The 22,032-nt window shown below is 45.8% G+C and overlaps 1 protein-coding gene across 3 annotated transcripts in view; it reads left to right on the plus strand.

The window, feature by feature from the left end:
* The window catches only part of KSR2 (kinase suppressor of ras 2), a 188,782-nt gene that overhangs the window by 94,564 nt on the left and 72,186 nt on the right, over positions 1 to 22,032 (plus strand). For all 3 annotated transcript variants that reach the window (XM_028710438.2, XM_028710439.2, XM_028710440.2), the window contains 3 exons: positions 13,700 to 13,769; positions 16,628 to 16,711; positions 18,880 to 18,947. In XM_028710438.2, the coding sequence (XP_028566271.2) occupies positions 13,700 to 13,769; positions 16,628 to 16,711; positions 18,880 to 18,947 (222 nt within the window). The remainder of the gene's footprint in view (positions 1 to 13,699; positions 13,770 to 16,627; positions 16,712 to 18,879; positions 18,948 to 22,032) is intronic.

The raw sequence follows: 22,032 nt of genomic DNA on the forward strand, positions 1-22,032 counted from the left end.
TGTTAGCTGTCTTGAGTCTTATCTTATTGTAACAAGGGAGGATATAAATGCTCAGAGAAAGGAAACAAAAGAATTCCAAGTAGCACCGGGTGAAAGATGACTAAACCGGTAGGTCCCTATTCATAACACTGGCAGCCATATTCTGGACTAATCCAAACTCCCAAACACTCTTCCTAGCCGGCTCTACATGAATGATGCATTTAAAAAACCACCAAATTAATCTACTGTAACTTGGACATTACAAAAGCATGGAGAACGGTGGCAAGATCAGGCATAAGAACATGGGCTGATGACCCATTTTGTCTATCACCACCATCACTTTTAATTTGTATACCGTCTTTCTATCTTACAATACCCAAGGCAGTTTACAAGCTGAAGAGACAAAGAATGTACACCTTATAACAATCGAATGCAATACAAAAATCTGATAATAAAACATAACTTTAAAATCCGCAAGCTACATCAAATAAAGTAACATTCAACATTCATTAGACTAGTATAGAATAATATTAAATATCAGCATATAAAAATTAAACAGAAATCCACTCTTAACAATTACAATCAATCATTTCTAAACTACAATCAATAAAACAACGGCAAGCCACAGTGCATAAAATAATACAATACAAATTGAGAAGCAGAGACTGGAGGGTGGGGCAAGGCAGGTGGAAGGAGGCCTTGCCTGACGAAGTCTCTCCCCTCAACCCTCAGCATCTTCATGTCACTGTTTTGTTGTTGTTGTTTAGTCATTTAGTCATGTCCGACTCTTCATGACCCCATGGACCAGAGCACGCCAGGCACTTCTGTCTTCCACTACCTCCCGCAGTTTGGTCAGACTCATGTTTGTAGCTTCGAGAACACTGTCCCACCATCTCGTCCTCTGTCGTCCCCTTCTCCTTGTGCCCTCCATCTTTCCCAACATCAGGGTCTTTTCCAGGGAGTCTTCTCTTCTCATGAGGTGGCCAAAGTATTGGAGCCTCAACTTCATGATCTGTCCTTCCAGTGAGCACTCAGGGCTGATTTCCTTAAGAATGGATACGTTTGATCTTCTTGCAGTCCATGGGACTCACAAGAGTCTCCTCCAGCACCATAATTCAAAAGCATCAATTCTTCGGCGATCAGCCTTCTTTATGGTCCAGCTCTCACTTCCATACATCACTGCTGGGAAAACCATAGCTTTAACTATATGGACCTTTGTTGGCAAGGTGATGTCTCTGCTTTTTAAGATGCTGATGCTGTGTTAAGATGCTGTCACATGTCACTGTGGCCAACATCAAACAGGAGCACTTGGCGCTGCAACATTCTGTTGTTGAATCCACTTCTTTATTTAAAATGATCCTGCTGCATCAGGCCAGTGGCCCATCTAGTCCAGCATCCTATTCGCACAGTGGCCAACCAGATGTCTGTTGGAAACCTTCAAGCAGGACTGAGCACAAGAGCCCTCTCCCCTCCTGTGGTTTCCAGCAGCTGGTATTCAGAAGCATTGCTGCCTCTGACCACGGAGGCAAAGCATAGCCATTGTGGCTAGTGGCCATTTCTTTCATTTGTCAGCGAGAGAAGGGAGGGGGGGAAGAAACCCCATCCATGCAGCAAATGTCATCAAAACAGGAGAAGACGTCCGGATGGAAGGGGTCAGGCCATCAGCGTTGCTGCCTGCCATCGGTGTTGCTGAGGTTTCCCTTCTGGCAGTTTTTGCTGACGTCGTTGGTGACATGGCATGCCCCAGATCGCCAAGCCAAGCTCCTGCTTATCTCCCGGGGGGGGGGGGCGTGATTTCCTTCACAAGTTAAATAGCAGCTCCAAAGGCATTTCTGTGGGCTGTGTGTGTGCCTTCTGGCTCTTGACATCAATTGGCTGTTGAGATCTTTCTAGAAGCAGCCAGGCCTTTCTTAGCATCATACAGTGGTACCTCTGGTTACATTTGCTTCAGGTTAGATACGCTTCAGGTTGCAGACTCCGCTAACCCAGAAATAGTAACTTGGGTTAAGAACTTTGCTTCTGGATGAGAACAGAAATTGTGCTCCAGTGGCATGGCAGCAGCGGGAGGCCCCATTAGCTAAAGTGGTACCTCAGGTTAAGAACAGTTTCAGGTTAAGTACGGACCTCCGGAACGAATTAAGTACTTAACCTGAGGTACCACTGTGTGTGTGTGTGTGTGTGTGTGTGTGTGTGTGTGTGTATACACATATCATTTTCAACAATTATTAAACATACTTTTATATCTTATACAATTTTTTTTACTTCCATCAATCACATCTGAAAATTTTCCAATCTTATCCACTTAATTTACATTTCTTACTTTCACTATTAGATTTAAGTAGCATAACTAATATCTCTCTTCTTTCTCTTCTTTGCAATATTTCATATATTCCTCCTTACAAAACTTCTTGTAGTCCGACTAGCATAATTTGTTGATTACAGTTGCTCTTCAAATAAATCCTATATTTCTTCCAATCTTCTGTGAATCTCTGGTCCCACAGGTTTCGAATCCTTCCTGTCCTTTTGTCCAATTCTGCGTAGCCCATTAATTTCGTCTGCTATTCTTCTTTCGTCGATATTTCTTCTTGCTTCCATTTCTAGGTCAACAATACTTTCTTAGCATCTTCTTATCTCCCATCCTCAGAGCTGCAGGGAGAAGGCAGATACTTTGGGAGCTGTTGCCATATTTTGCCTGGATGAGGAAAGGGATTGAGTGTTGGGGGGGTCTGCCTTGCATGCAGATGCTCCCAGCTTCAATCTTTGGCATCTCCAAGCAGGACTGGGGATGCCCCCCCATCCATCTGAAACCCTGGAGGGCACAGGCTACCAATGGACCAATGGTCTGACACTGTATAAAGCAGCTTCCTTCCCCCATGTTTAAATCAGTGCTTTCCCCCAGTACCATGAGGACTAGAATCTTGCTGTAATTTTTAAGGGAACCTCCACAGCTTAATGGTAGAGCATTGGCTTTGCCTGCAGAAGGTCCCAGGTTCAATCGCCAGCATCTCCAACTAGGACTGAGCATGTCCTCTGCTTGAAAACCTGGAAAGCCACCACCAGTCAGTAGAGACAGTGCTGAGGTAGGATTGACAGATGTGTCTGATTCTGTATCAGGCAGCTTTCTATGTTCCTACATCGGATTGAGCTGCAGTTTCCCCAGCTCTTTCCCTGCAGTGCCCAAGGTTATTGAATTCACTGTTTAAGGCCAGCAGAAAACAGGTTCCTGTGCCAGCAGAATCACTGGCTACCTGAAACATGGCCTTCTCAGTGGTGGCCCCAAGCTTTCCAAGTAAGTCTCGTTCTGCCTAGGAATAGATGAATGTGTCAATTTTAGTTTCTCTCGATTTCTCATTTTTCCAATCTTTAGTTCAACACATCAGTTTGTATTTTTTTTAAAGTCCACATGAAGTTTTGTACAAATTTTTGTGGACATTTCACCTAATACCTAATAGACATCATTTTGTATGCATTTTTGCCCAATGCCTGCATTTCCCAGCCTGTTTCTCCTATAATAGAATGTACCTTCGTACTTTTTTTTTTTGCTGGTAGAAGAAAATCCCCCTCTGATTGTTTTTTTTTTTTTTTTTTGGACGGAGAGCTACATCTCACAGTTTGGCGAAGTGCAAATATTGAAGAACTGTATTTTGGTCCCTGTGTGTTGTTTTCGGGAAGCATGAATTAGTCAACAAACTCCCCCCCCTTAGTTCTGCCCCCTCTTTGACAGTGGGCAAAGGTGGTGCTCATTTTCTGACAGCCCTGGCAGTTTCCCTCCTGGTGCTGCATCTAATTAGCTGTTTCCTGCTGTGTCGTGCTATTTGTTCAGTTCTGTATAGTTATAAAAACAATCACTGGTTTTGATTGTTACATACTTTTGCATTATGCAATGAGGCACTCCAAAGTGTCTAGCTTTCCAGCAGTGACCACACCTTGGAAAATGATATTGAAGTTGTTGCTGCACAGCAACTCTTTGGTAGGTCGTGTCCCTATGAGCATAGCTGTCAACTTTTCCCATTTTTCAAGGGAAAGTCCCTTATTCCAAATAGGATTCCTCGCAGGAAAAAGAGAAAGTTGACAGCTATGCCTATGAGGCAGTTGCAGGGACTTCCCACAGCTGCCTAAGTCTCCTCCTCTCCTAGGTCTTTCCTAGGCAGCCTGAGACTATGCTGGTGTGCCCACCTTTGCTTCTACTGCTTCATACCTCTCCTGTCTGGGAGACCAGGGTTGCCAGTGTGTGGCGGGGAGCTTGTAGCAGCAGGAGGGGGAGACACCCTGGCTTCTTCACCAGTCTGATTTATCTCTGCCTCTTGGCTTCCCTCTTCCCTCTTCTCCTGCTTCCGCTTCCGCTTCTGGGGTGCTCTCTGCCCCAGCCTCTCCCTGCTCACTAAACCCTGTTGCCCCTTCAGCTTCCGACACCACCTCCTCCCAGTCTTCTTCCTCTGACCACTCACCAGTGGAGGCAGATTCTGACCGCTGCCCAGCCGATTTAATTATTCTCATCTTTCCTAGGTCTCTCCCCTCTGCCACCCGCTCTCCAAAAATCCTCAATGACATCCCCCCAACCTGCCCGATTTCCTCCATTAGTACTCTCTACCGAAATGCGACTTTCCTATTATTAAATTGTCAGTTTGCTTTAAAGGGCTTGACTCGGAGATAATGTAGAAGTGTGTATTTTGCCGGGCAACTTCACCCCTTTTGACCCCCTTTGCTTGCCACCCGCAAGGAGACGCAACAAGGTGTTTAGGACAAGCTGTTTGGCTGCATTCGGGAACGGCAGATCAGCAGGTTAAGAGCTGGGTGTGTTTGAAACATCGGAGTGCTTAATGGCTAAAAGCACTTTCTTCTTGTGTAAGCCTCACTTTTCTTCTTAGATTCCCAATGGGATGGGGCGATGTTGGGTTCCTCCATGCATTCAATAACTTGTCTGAGTGGCTTCCCATTTTACTGGAAGTGTGAGGTTCAGCATTCCTGACAAGATAGATGGATGTTTGCACCAGTCATTAGCTGCTGCAATTTCATAGAATCATAGAATCTTAGAGCTGGAAGGCACCCCAAGGCTCATCTAGTCCAACTCTCTGCAACGCAGGAATATCAGCTAAAGCATCCATGGCAGATGGCCATCCAACCTCTGCTTAAAAACCTCCAAGGAAGGAGAGCCCACCACCTCTTTTGGGAGTCTGCTCCTCCGCTGAACGGCTCTTACTGTCAGAAAGTTTTTCCGAATGTTTAGTCGGAATCTCCTTTCTTGCAATTTGAAGCCATTGGTTTGAGTCCTACCATCCAGAGCAGGAGAAAACAAGCATGCTTCCTCCTCTATTTGACAGCCCTTAAGATATTTGAAGGGACATGGGTGGCGCTGTGGGTTAAACCACAGAGCCTAGGACTTGCTGATCAGAAGGTTGCGGTTCGAATCCCCGCAACGGAATGAGCTCCTGTTGCTCGGTCCCTGCTCCTGCCAACCTAGCAGTTTGAAAGCATGTCAAGTGCAAGTAGATAAATAGGTACCGCTCCGGCGGGAAGGTAAACGGCGTTTCTGTGCGCTGCTCTGGTTCGCCAGAAGCGGCTTAGTCATGCTGGCCACATGACCCAGAAGCTGAACGCTGGCTCCCTCAGCCTATAGAGCGAGATGAGTGCTGCAACCCCAGAGTCGGCCACAACTGGACCTAATGGTCAGGGGTCCCTTTACCTTTACCAAGATATTTGAAGATGGCCATCATCTCTCCTCTTAGTCTCCTCTTTTCCAGGCTAAACCTACCCAGTTCCTTCAAGCACTCTTCATAAGACTTAGTTTCCAGATCCTTGATCATCTTAATTGCCCTTGTCTGCACATGTTCCAGCTTGTCAACATCCTTCTTAAATTGTAGTGCCCAGAATTGGGCACAGTATTCCAAGTGTGGTCTGACTAAGGCAGAATAGAGTGGTACTATAACTTCCCTTGATCTGGACGCTATACTTCTGCTGAGGCAGCCTAGAATAGCATTAGCTTATTTTGCTGGTGCATCACACTGTTGACTCATGTTAAGCTTGTGGTCCACCAAGACCCCTCGATCCTTTTTACGTGTACTTGTAGTAAGCCAGGTGTCCCCCTTCCTATATTTGTGCATCTGGTTCTTCCTAAGTGCAGAACCTTACATTTGTCCCTATTGAAATTCATTTTGTTAGCTTGCGCCAAGTTCTCCAATCTGTTAAGGGCATTTTTAATTCTGATTTGCTTACAAACAAACATAAACACGACTAAGCAGTTTGCATTGCCATTAAAAATTATGCAATATAAAACTTTGAGGGCATAATCTAAACCCCTAGTTTAATGGTGGCAGCCAGAGACTGAGTTGCCCTATGGATAGCTCAGTTGGTTAGAGCGTGGCGCTGATAATGGCTAGGTTGCGGGTTCGATCCCCGTCTGGGATACTTGCATATTCCTGGAATGCAGGATTATGCAGAAATACCTATTAAAATACAGGCAGTAAAAACAGCACTGTTTAAAAGCCATTTCCTTAAAAGCAGTCAGCTCCACAAAGCCTGGTGGAACAAGAAAGTCTTCACCATGGTGGATAGCTCAGTCAGTAGAGCATGAGACTTTTAATCTGAGGGTCATGGGTTCGAGCCCCATGTTGGGCAAAAGATTCCTGCAATGCATGGGGTTGGGCTAGATGACCCTGGGGTCTCGTCCTACTCTATTATCCTATGATTCTATGTGCATATTTATCAGGGAAGCTGACAACATCTGGGGAAGGGCCATAGCTCAGTGGCAGAGCATCTGCTTTGCATTCAGAAGACTTTGGGATCAATCCCCAGCAAGGATGGCTGGGGAAGATTCCGTGCTGGAAACCCTGGAGAGCTGCTGCAAGCCAGTGTCAGCAATATGAGCAGGATGGAGCAGTATACTGGACTCAGTATACTGCGGCTTTCTGTGTTTCTTTGTATTTAGGGCAGGGCTGCAGCTCAGGGATACTGAGCGTGCCGAAAGCTCCAGGTTCAATCCCCTACAGCATCTTCCAGGTAGGGCTACATGGAACCTTCCCTGGAACCCTGGAGAGCTGCTGCCAGTCAGTGTAGACCATACTGAGCTAGGTGGATGAATGGCTCATCATAAGGCATCGGTCAGCTTCTCCTGGATGGAGTCTCAGCACAGTGCTCCATGGCGCAGTGGATGCGTTGTCGCAGCCAGGCTGTTTATTTGAGCGGCTCGGGTCACCTGCTTGGCCCCTCTCGCTTTCCAGGCGGGCGAGTGCCGTCCAGGTCTTGGGCCTTGTTGTCACACCTGCCTGTCAATGGGAGACAGCCGTGGCCTGCGGGGGCCCTTCTGCCGTGTCTTCTGTCAGCGCGGGAGCGGGAGAGGCGTGACCTTCCCTTTGTCACCCTCTCCGTTATGCCAGGCTGCTAATTTCCCCCCGCCGCGGCTTCTGTCAAGGCGAGACGGCTGATGCCAAGAGAGGACTATCACTCGCAGCCCTCCCTCAACTTCGCCTTGGCCTGGTGAGTCCTTCAGCCTCGCTGCCAGGATTCTTAAACTTCTGATGCTATCGAAGCACAGGGTTTGCAGATTCCAAAGCGGGAGGTGATGAATCGACCTCCCACCACCCCGAGAAGCCACAGGGACTTCTGTGACTTCTGGGAGACCTCCTTCTGAATCCCAGGTTCATTTCTAAAGCCTGCTTTCAATTGAATGGAAGATGCTCTCTCCACATGCTCAAGAGCAAGTCCACCCCTTTCTGGATGCAAATTTGAGGAGCGATTCAGCTAAATCCTTGCATGAGCAGAATGATTCCTGCTTCTGTAGCAGGACTCATCCTCCCTCTCTTCCCCTCTCCATGGGCCTTGTGCTGTCCCCAAATCTTCTGGTTGTTTTTATTTTGGGGAGAAACTAATTTTGGGGATTGAAACCCAAGGCAGATCATCATCATCATCATCATCATCAACAACAACCTTAAGTCTTCTCATGCTCGCTTGGCATTGCCAAGCCCCCAAAGTTCATTTGTGTCCCAGAGCCAAGCTAGCTTTGGTGACATCTGATATTAGAATCCTCTCTGCAACTTCATTGCTTAGAGCTTGGTTTTCCAACCTTGGGTCTCCAGCTGTTTTTGGACTACAATTCCCATCATCCCTGACCACTGGTCCTGCTAGCTAGGGATGATGGGAGTTGTAGTACAAAAACAGCTGGAGACCCAAGTTTGGGAAACCCTGGCTTAGAGGTTCAAGGAGTGTGTAAAATGGCTTCCATGTTCTTTTAGAGGAAATCGCTGCCAGTCCATCTTTTGAGGATTAAAAACAAAATGAGCTTAAAAACAGCTCTCCCCCCCCCCCGAAACCCATCAAGGTTCTTCCAGTTCAACATTTCTGTCCTCTCCCTCCCTTGATGCTCCACTGAACACAGTGTGCATGTGTCTATGTGCGGGGTATTGTTAATATCTCAGATCCTCCATCCATCATCCTTGTAATGAAAATAATTACCTGCGAATCACGGAGGGTCTCGCTGCTTTGTTCAGAGGTTATGATTCCTGATACACTTTAATAATAATTTTTTGACAATGAGCATGTTACGGAAAGTAATTAAATCCCCTCAGCCACTTCCCCACCCTGCCCCCATCTCTTTTAAAACAGCGTGATTTAATTGAGGCCAGCTGAACGTTAGCAGAAATAAATTGTGGGTGATAAAGCAAAGGTTTTAATTTAACTTCAGGTAAGTAACTTTAATTGTCCGCTTGTTTGCTTCACAAAGGATGGCGGGGGCAGAAGAGGAGGGGCACATTTGTATAATGTGATTTAGTGATGAGCAAACAGCATTTCAGAATATAAAAGGTCCTTTTGTACTTCTATGGACCAGATCCTTGCATGGTGTAAACTAGCTTTCTTCTGGGACTGTCAGCAGGTAATCATTATTTAACGCCTAGCTCCCAAGATATTAATTCCCCAACAGAGAAAGGAGCAAATCTTGTTGACACCATCTTCAAATGGGGGGAGCAGATACTGGACGAGCAGAACCACAAAGCAGCAGATATGTATCTTGTCCAGGACATCACAGACAGGTTTGAGGACCAGGCTGTCTTGAGGACTTTGTTATTTGCCGTGTGGATCAGAACATAGTTCTTTTTCACTTCTCTGAATTTTTCCATGTAGTTGCTAACTCAAGAAAAAAAATCAAAATAAAAGGTAACATATTCATTCATTGCTCTACCCACTTTTGCCTTTGAAACCCCCCAATCATTGGGTAATACCTGAAGGAAACTGATTGGCTGCTGTTGGATATGTGTTTGGCTACTAATATTATAATAAGTGCTTTTTTCTGGGGGGATGCAGGAGTACCCCTAAACATTTTGTGAATCTAGGTTTGGCCTCATTGAGGGGCAGTATTTCAATATGAGTAGGAAAATGAGAGTACCCCTAAACATTTTGATTAAGAAAAAAGCATGGTTATTATATTTATTATTAATTATTATTATTATTATTATAATATGCTGCCTGTTCTATAGACTGGGGCTCAAGGTGCCTTACACAAATCAAAAGAACACAGATCAACTACAAAGATCTCAAAACACATGAAAGAGGTTTATTAAAAAGTAAAGGTAAAGGTAAAGGGACCCCTGACCATTAGGTCCAGTCGTGGCCAAGTCTAGGGCTGCGGCACTCATCTCGCTTTATTGGCCGAGGGAGCCGGTGTACAGCTTCTGGGTCATGTGGCCAGCATTACTAAGCTGCTTCTGGCGAACCAGAGCAGCGCACGGAAACGCCGTTTACCTTTCCGCCGGAGCGGTACCTATTTATCTACTTGCACTGGTGTGCTTTCGAACTGCTAGGTTGGCAGGAGCAGGGACCGAACAACGGGAGCTCACCTCGTTGCGGGGATTCGAACCACCGACCTTCTGATCGGCAAGCCCTAGGCTCAGTGGTTTAGACCACAGTGCCACCCATGTCCCTTGAAAACCGAGGTACCACTGTAGTAGTATTATTATTATTATTATTATTATTATTATTATTATTATTAGTATCCAATGTAGGAGAGCTCAGCACCATTAAAGTATCACCGTGCTTTAAATATATGGTTCTGAATGTGGCAGTTCTTGGGTCTTTGCGTAGCGGTCGCCTCCCCTCCCCGCATTTTGTTGAGATGCACATTGATGCGGTGGAGTTATTCCTGAGCAGCAGAGGGAGCGCTGCTCTCCTCACAGGAAGCCACATGCAAATGTAACCTTCTGAAATGGCACATAATTAAGAACGCCTCAACCTGCAATATTAAAATGGGATATGAAAGCAAACAGAGGCGTTCATATCCTATGTTAAAAAAACACCCCGGGAGCGTGTTTGCTGAAGGATTGACAGGTGTGCATAGGAAACCCAGGGGTCACTGCTGGAGTCTGCCTGGCTGTTTCAGGTGGTCAGATGTCCGTGGGCCCAGCTTGCATCCCTAATGGATGGCATTTGGGTCTCCGAGAATCATATTTGATTTTCACTTCGGTACCCAAGAGTCTCTGCTGTTAAAATAAAGCCAATGCTTGTAACTGTGCCCAAATACTCTTTCTATAAATCGTTCTCTCTAGGGTAAACAATGCATTTATTATCATTATTATTACACGTGGAAGCCTATAGCATACCCTCCAACATTTCTCTGATGAAAATAGCGATGTCCTATTCAATAATAATAATAATAATAATAATAATAATAATACCCCACCCATCTGACTGGCTTGTACCAGCCACTCTGGGTGGCTTCCAACATATATAAAAACATAATTAAACGTTTTAAACGTTGCCTATACAGGGCTGCCTTCAGATGTCTTCTAAAGGTTGTATAGTTACTTATCTCCTTGGCTGGTTGCATAACTCCATACCTTCCAACATTTCTCTGATGAAAACAGGGACATCCTAAGGAAAAGCGGGATATTCAAATCAGAAACTGGGAACAGCTTCTGTAAATCCAGGACTGTCCCTGGAAAATAGGGACACTTGGAGGGTCTGCTACAGAATTTCATATTATTTCAACTGGGTCAGAAGCAGAGAGGGCAGGAAGAAATCAGAAGCGTCCGGGTATCAGATGGTTTTGTTGTGATGAAAATAAAAATAATTGAATCAAGCCCTGCAGTTTTCAAACTCTGGAAAACCACCAGTGGGGGTTAAATTGTGGTGGAAATGCCAGGACACTTTGGGGTGTCCTGGTTTTTACTTTTTGAAATGTGGCAACCCTAGAATGTTATGAAGAGTCCTTTTTACTCATAATTTTATTGTTTTATTCTCTTTGTAAACTGCTTTGAGCTTTTATTTTTTTAAAAAACACACACAAACAAGTGGTGTATAAGTGCTTTGAAATAAATAACAAACTAATTAGCATGTAGGTTTTCTTGCCTCCGTGCACTTTCCCTGAATTAATTAATTAATATCACTCCTTCATTAAAACTGTTTGCTGGAAAACATTCCCCGAGTGGTGTACGAGTCCCATTAAATATATAAAACATGGTTCAAAGAAGCAAAAGAATTCAAAAACAATGTATATTCAAGGCATATATACACCCATCTTTAAAGCTAAAGATCCAATTAATAAAGCATTTAAAGGAAAAGAAATCGAATCGTCTGTTCTGGGTAGGCTTGCTGAAACAGAAAATTTTTCAGCAGGCATCCAAACCTGCGAAGGCACCTGCCTAATGCCAATAGGCAATAATTAATTACTTTGGGCAGTATCTACCATAGTTTTCTCTGTCCATTAGCGCAATTGGGACTCAGGGTTTAATGTTGCGCAACAGAGCAATCCCAACGCAGCAACTCATCATGTAACAGATTGCTCCATCTATTGGGCAGCAGAATTAGCAGCAATCTGCTTATGCATTCTCTTGTGTGGCCACGTTCCTTTGGTGCAAAACGTTTTGCCAGGGGAACAAGTGTCCCACCAAGTCTTCTTGGGAAAGGCCATAGCCCAGTGGTAGAGCATCTGCCTTCCTTGCATGCCTGAAACCCCCGCGTAAGAGGAAGTGTCAGCAAACTTGGAGGAGGTTTCGAGAAATAACTAAAAAGCTGTACCCGCTCTAGGCCAGCCCACGGACAGTGCCAGATTTACGTGTAAGCTAAACAAGCTATAGCTTAGGGCTCCACTCTATTGGGGTCTCCCAAAAAATTAAAGAAAAAGAAACTGGATGTACATTTCCAAAATATAAGCTAAAAACCAAATAAAACAAAACCTACATACATCAACAGTGTTTTGTGTTGTGTAGGCTCCTATGATGTAAGTAATGGGCCCCGCCTGCTAGCCTGATCCCGAAAATATCACTGGTTTGCTCATTTCTATAACAATTACTTTGATAAAATACCTATTTTGTTATGTGCAAATTGCTTTAGATACCTATTAGGTCCATAAATTATCATATAGCATATAGGTAAAGGTAAAGGTAAAGGGCCCCTGACCATTAGGTCCAGTCGTGACTGACTCTGGGGTTGCAGCGCTCATCTCGCTTTATTGGCTGAGGGAGCCAGTGTACAGCTTCCGGGTCATGTGGCCAGCATGACTAAGCCGCTTCTGGCGAACCAGAGCAGCACACGGAAACGCTGTTTACCTTCCCGCCGGAGCGGTACCTATTTATCTACTTGCACTTTGACGTGCTTTCGAACTGCTAGGTTGGCAGGAGCAGGGACCGAGCAACGGAAGCTCACCCTGGAAGCTCACCCCGTTGCCGGGATTCGAACCGCTGACCTTCTGATCAGCAAGTCCTAGGCTCTGTGGTTTAACCCACAGCGCCACCCCTTATAGCATATATTCAACACAAAAAACAGCGACAATTTGTTGTGGACAAAGGACAGCTGGACATATAAAGGGCCCCATTACCTTCAGTAGCTTAGGGCCTCATCAAACCTAAATCCGGCCCTGCCCATGGATGAGGCAAAGTGAGGCGACCGGCTCAGGAAGCAAGATCCAGAGGGGCAGCAGCACCAGCCTCCAAGGAATGCATTGCTCACTATTTCTGCTGCAGGATGGTTAACAGCTGCAGCACACTCCTTGGAGGCTGGATCTGTCCCCTCAATGCCGCCTCTTCAATGGTGTCTTGGTGAATAGGAGGTGCTGCTTGTCTCCTCCCACCCCTTGTTCTTCATTCACCCCGTCTTCCCTGGCAGGGAGGAGGTTCACCTCAGGTGCCAAAATGTATTGGGATGGCCTTGCAAACAGCATGCTCAGTGGCCATGGAATCCTGACTGACTGTTGGGGTAGGGAATGAGAGAGTGGGGATGAAGAGAGATGGAATGGAGTACCCAGAAAAGGGCATGGCTGGCTATACAGTGGTACCTCGGGATGCGAATGGGATCCGTTCTGGAGCCCCGTTTGCATCCCGAATGGAACACAAGATGCGATGGTGCATCTGCGCGTGCGCGGGTCACATTTCGCAGCTATCACGTATGCGCATGACGTCACTTTGAGCGTCTGCGCATGCGCGAGTGGCGAAACCCGGAAGTAATGCTCTCCATTACTTCCGGGTTGCCGTGGAGCGCAATTCGAACGTGCTCAACCCAAAGCGCATTTAACTCGATGTATGACTGTACTCCACACAAAACGACAACAACACAGTACCGCAACACAGTATCCCACTTGTCATGCCAAGATGTTGAGATTTGTTTAGAAGGCTATTTTTGTTTTTCAGAATTCATAATGGCATCCTTGATATGTAATAAGCCAGACAATTGTGGCAGAAATAATTTTGAATCTGACTGCCTGGGATCAACTCTTTCCCCTCTAATTTCTGTCTTTCAGATACACTCTCAGTACCTCGCTGGTCCCCGCAAATTCCTCGACGGGATCTTGGAAACTCAATTAAACACAGGTATGAGGTGATTGAAAAAACTCAGATATGTATTTTTCTTTCTTTCTTTTTTTTAAATGTTATGATTGAGAAACAGTTTACCTCAGGAGGGTTATGGTTTCAGGTAAGGGAGAATTATTGCCTATTCTGTTGGGGGTCCAGTTCCAATGGTTACCAGGGAGTAAGGAATGAGCAACCATCACAGTTTCTCATGATTCTTTGGGGGAAGTCATGACTGTTTAAAGTGGTATCATAGTGATTTAAATGTACAGTGGTACCTCGGGTTACAAACACCTCGGGTTACAAACACTTTGGGTTACAGACTCTGCTAACCTGGAAGTAGTACCTCTGGTTAAGAACTTTACCTCAGGATGAGAACAGAAATCGCGTGCCGGCTGCGCAGCGGCAGCAGGAGGCCCCATTAGCTAAAGTGGTACCTCAGGTTAAGAATGGTTTCAGGTTAAGAATGGACTTCTGGAATGAATTAAGTTCGTAACCAGAGGTACCACTGTATGTATGAATGTGACCCAAGGCAGCTTCCTATATTCCTTCCTATGTTCCTATCACCATAGAATTCTGGGAGGAGGGAAATGTGTGGTTGCATTTCTGTGCTGCCATTTTAATTTCCCACAATGCCCTTGGCATGGCATCACTCCAGGGCAAATGGAAGGGCGCTGTGCCAAGGACCCCCTCAAACCCATCCCAATATCTGCTTCCCTGTGGTGCCTGGTGACTATTTGGACAGGGAGTCCGACAGTAGGTGGCGCAAATTTTAGTTTTGGAACTTTAGAGACTCTATAGTAGCATCTGACCTCCAGTCAGTAGGTGGCACTGACAGGCCCTTGTAACCCCATTAAACTCCACTGGGAATATGGAGGAGAAGATGTCGTCTGTGTCTTCTGTCTGGATGGGAATGCAGTCCCAAGACCTGGTGGGGAGGGAGCTGTCCCCCCTCCATAGGAATCTGTACTGTCCCCCCTCCATAGGAATCTGGCTTCTTCTGGCTGAGAGCAAAATGGCAGGACTAGCTAGCAGTGGTCTCTTGAGAGCCAAGAGCTGCTGGCTCCTGCTCTGAGGGGAGTTGGACCCCCCAAAGTGTAATGCCATTTCTCTCCCCGCCACAGAAATATTGTATTCCTCTTAAATCCATTATAATTATGAAGCATCCTTGATTGCTGAAAATGGACTCTGCTGGATACCTCATTTGAAAAACACAGAGATTCCTCTGAGACCGTCTCTCGCCCATTTACTGCTCACTGGTGAGGCATCAGCTGACCAGGCCAGACTGTTTACACACCAACTGTAAACTCTCAAATGAAGGAATGGCTAAGCAATGGCTGCAGCACCATTGGGCAAACCCCCTCCCTAAGAAACCAGAAAATGCATTGTGGTTATTTCTCCCAGTTACTGGCTTTGGCAACCTGACAGCCTTCTACAGCTGAATCACTTTAAACTCAGATCAGGGTGGGTAACTCCCCACCCTCCTGTCAAAGGATGCACTCTCTTGGGCTGGGTCATCTGTTGGGGGGCAGAATGCCAGCTTTGGGTGGGGCAGAGACCAGCAGTGGGCAGGGCCAGAGTCAAAAGCAGATGAGGACACCCCTCTTCTCTCAATTTCTGACTCCCGCTTCTCTCTGATATCTCTTCTTTCCTTCCTCGCTCCCTCTCTTTCTAACACTCCGTTTTCTCTCTCTCTGACACCCCTTTTTTTCTCCCCCTCTTTTTGACACCTACTGCAATTTTCTAGAAAAAGAGGTGCTGGAACTCACAATGAATGCCTGAGAGGAGCTGGAACGGAGTTCCGGAGAGTTCCGTCAGAAAAAAGGCCCGCTGACACCCCTATCTTTCTCCTTCTCCCTTTTTTGTCTCTGCCCAGCAGAGAGTCAGTTCACTCTTACCAGAGATCTGAACTGATCCCAATAGGGTGCTTTGGAAATTACACCAGGGCTGCCTTGAGCCCCAAAGTTTGCTCAACCCTTACCCACACTTTTGCCCACCTCATCCTATCTGAGGGACAGAGCCACTCAACAGCATGAGTAGCCTGGAGAAAAACCTTTCTCTGGAGTCTGCTTGGAATGTTTAATTTGCTGCATTATAATCTTGGACGCAGAGTGCTGATAAGCAAAAGGCCGGTGCTGGTGTGTGTGTGTGTGTGTGTGTGTGTGTGTGTGTGTGTCAATGCCCAGTCTCAATAAAGCCCCTTCTAAGCACTATTTCAATTTCTGATATCACTTAGATAAGGCTCCAGCTTCTGTCGATAAAACCACTGTGCTTTATCTATGACCACCTGACCTTGAGTAAATGCTATGCCAGTAGCCACCCCCACCCCACCCCCTACTCTCTTGGAAGAAATGGGAATAAGATGGACCAGTAACAGACAGGAAGGAAAGGAACACAGTGGGATGCGGGTTCAACCACCTGAACAGCTTCACTAGACATGCCCTGGAGCAGCGAAGGCATTTTTAAGGTGTTTCCCCGCTCGTAGGGCATGCTGAGGTTCTGATTCATTTCCAATAAAATCTTGAGTCCATGCTCTCTTTTTTTAAGATCACCGGTTTTGTTTTACCTCCCTGGGTTTCTAATGAGCAAATACGGACCCTGATTAGCTGACTGAAATTAACAATTGTGATGTGCTTCCTCACGCTCAAAACTCCCACTCAAGGATAGAGCGGCACATGCTGCAAGCAGAATTGATTCGCATCGGCTTCCTAAACCAGAATCAATAAGCAATTCTGGTGCTGCTGGTCTTGGTGACTAGGGAGAGCAGAGCACAATCAGGTTTATTAAAAATAACACATTTCACTGTTCTGAGAAGGAGCTTTTGCTTAAGACTTAACAAAGGTCAACCTTTCTCTTTCTCTTTCTCGCTCTCTGCACAGGTTTTCCACCAAGTATTGGATGTCTCAGACATGCACTGTCTGTGGGAAAGGAATGTTGTTTGGACTGAAATGTAAAAACTGCAAGTACGTCTCTCTCTCTCCCTCTCCCTCCATCTTTCAAATATAAATAATTATTATTGTTTTTCATGGCAGGCAAAATACACAACTGTGAGAACATAGAAAAGAGCCCACCCCAGCTCCCTTCCCCTCCGTAACACGTCCAAGTGATCCAAGAAGCGAGGAAAAGAACTGCAGCAATGAAACAAAAGATCCCAGTCATCTAAATAATAGTTCAAAAGTACAAATAAAGATGAGACATTAAATAGCAATTATGAATTCCAAATTGAAGCCTATTGAGCCGGAGGATTAACATATTCCTTGATGCATACATGTGTAATAAAAGCAAAGTAGTTCTTAATGAGTTTGCTTGGCTTAGAAATGCCATGACGGACCCTGAGTTTGTGTGCAAGGTTTTCCATGTAGGCTACATGCCAGCCTTCTTGATACCAACAGGGGACTGACTGAAGGAAATCTGCCTCTTTTTTATTACAGCATTTTGTATCCCACTTTCCCTCCAAGATAAGTGGTTTCCTGCCTCCACATTTCATCCTCGCAGCAACCCTACATTAGCATGGCTATCGGGTTGCTCTCGTGCATGCAGTCTGAGTAGACAAAGGGCCACTGCAGTTCCAAATGATAGCTCAAGGTTGTGTGCATGGTTCTTCCCCTCCATTTTACCTTCACAACAACCCTGAGAGGTAGGTTAGGTAGAGAGTTAGCAATTGGGCCAAGGTCCCCCAAGTGGGGATTTCAAACCCGACAGTCTAACTACTATACCATACTGGCTAATAAGAACAATGATGATGCGATGGGTGCCTATATATTATATACTGTATATAAAAAGGTAAAGGTACCCCTGCCCGTACGGGCCAGTCTTGACAGACTCTAGGGTTGTGCACCCATCTCACTCAAGAGGCCAGGGGCCAGCGTTGTCCGGAGACACTTCCGGGTCACGTGGCCAGCGTGACATCGCTGCTCTGGCGAGCCAGAGCCGCACACGGAACGCCGTTTACCTTCCCGCTAGTAAGCGGTCCCTATTTATCTACTTGCACCCGGGGGTGCTTTCGAACTGCTAGGTTGGCAGGCACTGGGACCGAACAACGGGAGCGCACCCCGCCACGGGGATTCGAACCGCCGACCTTTCGATCGGCAAGCCCTAGGCGCTGAGGCTTTTACCCACAGCGCCACAATATCTTTATTGCCCCGAAGGTCAAGCACTGCTCAGGGAATAAGTAGCTGATTACTGGCTTCCTTCCAGCTTTCAAATAGTTAAAGAGAGAGAGAAAAAAATAATTTAGGCAGAGTCAGCTGACCCTTTGGTCAGTTGGGCATGGAGATACTTATGCATAATGGTTAGAGCTGTCTTCTAGACACATAGAAAAGACCGAGGAGGCTGCCTCAAAATGAGTCAGATCTATTGGGCCAAATCACTGTTGTCTGCTCAGATTGATAACAGCTCTCCGGGTTTTAGACAGGGGACATTCTCAGCCTGGACACTGAGGTCCAGTTTTGAGGGCCTTCTGGCAGTTCCCTCACTGTGAGAAGTGAAATTAGAGGGAACCAGGCAGAGGGCCTTGTCAGTAGTGGCGCCCGCCCTGTGGAACGCCTTCCCATCAGATGTCAAAGAGTTAAACAATTATATGACTTTCCATAGACATCTGAAGGCAGCCCTGTACTGGGAAGTTTTTAATGTTTGATGTTTTGTTGTGTGTTTTTTTATATTCTGTTGGAAGCCGCCCAGAGTGGCTGGGGCAACCCAGTCAGATTTATTAATAAAAACATAATAAAACATCAAACATTTAAAACTTACAGATACGGGGCTGCCTTCAGATGTCTTCTAAAAGTTGCGTAGTTCTTTATTTCCTTGACATCTGATGGGAGGGAGTTCCACAGGGCGGGTGCCACTGCTGAGAAGGCCCTCTGCCTGGTTCCCTATAACTTCACTTCTTGCAATGAGGGAATTGCCAGAAGGCCCTCAGAGCTGGACCTTAGTGTCTGGGCTGAACGATGGTGGTGGAGACACTCCTTCAGGTATTATATTATTATTATTATTATTATTATACCTGATGATGCCAGCCGGGATTGAATCTGGGACCTTCTGTGTGCAAAGCAGATACTCTGACCACTGAGCTACAGCCCTTCCTAGTCCGAACTGCCGTTCTCAAAGTGCTCTTGTCTCTCCTGTCTCTTAGGCTAAAGTGCCACAACAAATGTACCAAAGAGGCCCCGCCATGTCACCTGCTGATCATCCACCGTGGAGGTAAGGGCAGCTACCGCCGTGTCTCTGAGATCTTCCGCCTGATTTGTAGCCCAGGACAGAGCAAGACAGTTGCCTTTCGTAGCTCTTTCTTTCTTTCTTCTTCAAACGCCGAGCCAGGTACATATCTCCTCTGGGCACTCCCAGGCCTGCTCTTCTCCTTTGCTTCGCTCCTTCCTCTTTTCTTGCCTGCAGTGATGATGGCAGGGGGACACGATGAGGGTCCTGAGTCCGGGCCCTGGATCTTTTAACCCTTTCCTTCCCATTTTCTTTCTTTCTTTCTTTCTTTCTTTCTTTCTTTCTTTCTTTCTTTCTTTCTTTCTTTCTAAAAACTGTTATTTCATTTGCTCATGTAGGGATGTAGGAAGCCGCCTAATACTGGGTCCATCTAGCTCAGTATTTTCTACACAGACCACAGGCAGCAGATTTCCTAGGATTTCAAGCAGAGGTGTTTCCCGGCCCTACCTGGAGACACTGGGGATTGAACCTAGTGCAAAGCAGATGGTCCACCACTGAGCCACAGCCCGTCATTATACTGAGTCAGGCCACTGGGCCGTCTAACTTAGTATGGTCACCACTACAGACCTTCCAAGTATCCCTGTTTTCTAGGGACAGTCTTGGATTTACAGAAGCCATCCCGGTTTCTGATTTGATCCCAGAATGCCCCACTTTTCCTTAGGACGTCCCTATTTTAATCAGAGAAATGTTGCAGGCCATGCAGTTATGCAATCCCCGAGCCAAGGAGATCAGAAACTATACAACCTTTAGAAGACATATGCAGGCAGCCCTGTACAGTCGTACTTCGGAAGTTGAATGGAATCCATTCTGGAAGTCCATTTGACTTCCAAAACGTCCGGAAACCAAAACGCGGCTTCCGATTGGCAGCAGGAAGCTCCTGCAGCCAATCAGAAGCCACAGAACCCCCATTGGACATTTGGGTTCCAAAGAACGTTCGCAAACCGGAACACTCACTTCCGGGTTTGTGCTGTTGGGGAGCCAAAACGTCCGAGTACCAAGGCATTCGGGATCCAAGGTACGACTGTATAGGGAAGTTTTTTAAAAAACGTGAAATGTTTTATTATGCTTTATATATGTTGGAAGTCACCCAGAGTGGCTGGGGCAACCTAGTCAGATGGCTGGGGAATAATAATAATAATAATAATAATAATAATAATGGAATAGGACGTCCCTATTTTCATCAGAGAAATGTTGGAGGGTATGCACTAACTGGCAGTAGCTTTCCAGGGTCTCAAGCAAGAACCTTTCCCAGCCTTACTGGAAGATGCCAGGATCTGAACCAGCAACCTTTGGCATTCAAAGCAGACCCCCCTGCCCCTGAGCTATGACCTTTAGCGCATTGTTCTGGGGATTGTGAACCAGCTTGGTTTGGACCATCCCTGCCTCCCACCACACGGAGGAGCAGTGCCAGCCGGATGGAAGCTGACATGAGCACGGCTTCATGCAAAAAGCTCCCTTAGCTGTAGGAGACCACTTCATGCATATGAAGAGGAAGCCTCCCAGGCCCCAGGAGGAAGCCTTTCTTGCCGGAAGATGGCTTTGCCTTTTCATTAAAGCGTTCCCCATGCCAAAGTGATTACCTGGAGGGGGACCATTTGGAAATCCAGAATCAGAAATGTGCATTTCATTTAGCTCTAATGAGGCTCCTGCTGCTTGATGCTTGCTAAATACACCTGCACTGGGAGAATGCTTAATTTTTTTTGCTAAATGCTTTTAATGAGTTACTTATTTGTGCCTAATTGTAAGGCTTCTGCATCGGGAAACGAAAAGGCAGAGAAGAGTCAGGTGAACTCTTTGGTGTAGACGTCCAGGAAAAGGAAAGGCGTTGGCTGTAATTATTTAGGTTATCAATGGCAAATTAATTATCAGCAATAGTCAGAATCCTGGGGTTCACAATAGCTCCCTAAATCCCACTGTAAGTCACAGAAAGGGATAGAAGAAGGCATAACTTTCCATCCTGACCCATAGTTGCTACATGCAGCACTATTTCCATTTTGTTATCATTTGACCCAACGAAAATGACGTTATTTGACTCACTGTCTGCTGGAGCCGATTTTTTAAAATAAAAAAATGTAATTATGTTATTCCACACTGTTCATTTTGATGCAAAGGAAGCACAATGCAGTGGGGGGGGGGGGTGAGTCATAAAGATCCTATGATGGGTAGATGAGGCCTTCATAATGCCATCACTGGGGGCTACCCAGTTGGCACTAATAATAGTAGTAGTAGTAGTAGTAGTAATAATAATAATAATAATAATAATAATAATAATAATAATAATATATGTATACTCCGCCCATCTGGCTGGGTTTCCCCAGCCACTCTGGGCGGCTCCCAACAGAATATTAAAACACAATAAAACATCAAACATTAAAAACTTCCCTAAGCAGGGCTGCCTTCAGATGTCTTCTAAAAGTCAGAAAGTTGTTTATTTCCTTGATATCTGATGGGAGGGCGTTCCACAGGGCAGGTGCCACTACTGAGAAGGCCCTCTGCCTGCTTCCCTATAACCTCGCAGTGAGGGAACAACTAGAAGGCCCTTGGAGATGGACCTCAGTGTCTGGGCTGAACAATGGGGGTGGAGACGCTCCTTCAAGTATACTGGGCCAAGGCCGTTTGGGGCTTTAAAGGTCAGCACCAACACTTTGAATTGTGCTCGGAAACGTACTGGGAATCAATGTAGGTCTTTCAACACTGCTGTTATATGACAGAGTCTTTTCAGTGGTGGTTCTCCAGTTGTGGAATGCCCTCCCTTTTGAGTTGTTCCTGTTTCATTGTTACTAACTTTCAGGTGGAATTTGAGAATGTTCCTGTTTACCCAGACATTTGTTGGTGGAAGAATACTGTTCCTGGCATCCATAAGATCATTGGATGGAAGAATTTTTCTTTAAAAAAAAGATTAAACTGATAACTGTAACTGATTTTAGATGTTCTTAATTGTAATTGTTTTTAGAATGTTTTGATCTGTCTAGGAATGTTTTTGCATTCTTCTTTGTTTTAAATCGTACATTTGCTTGCCACCCTGGGCTCTTTGGGGAGGGAGGGTGGGATATAAATTCAATCCATCAAT

This window comes from Podarcis muralis, chromosome 16, assembly GCF_964188315.1.
Source record: "Podarcis muralis chromosome 16, rPodMur119.hap1.1, whole genome shotgun sequence".
Taxonomy (NCBI): domain Eukaryota; kingdom Metazoa; phylum Chordata; class Lepidosauria; order Squamata; family Lacertidae; genus Podarcis; species Podarcis muralis.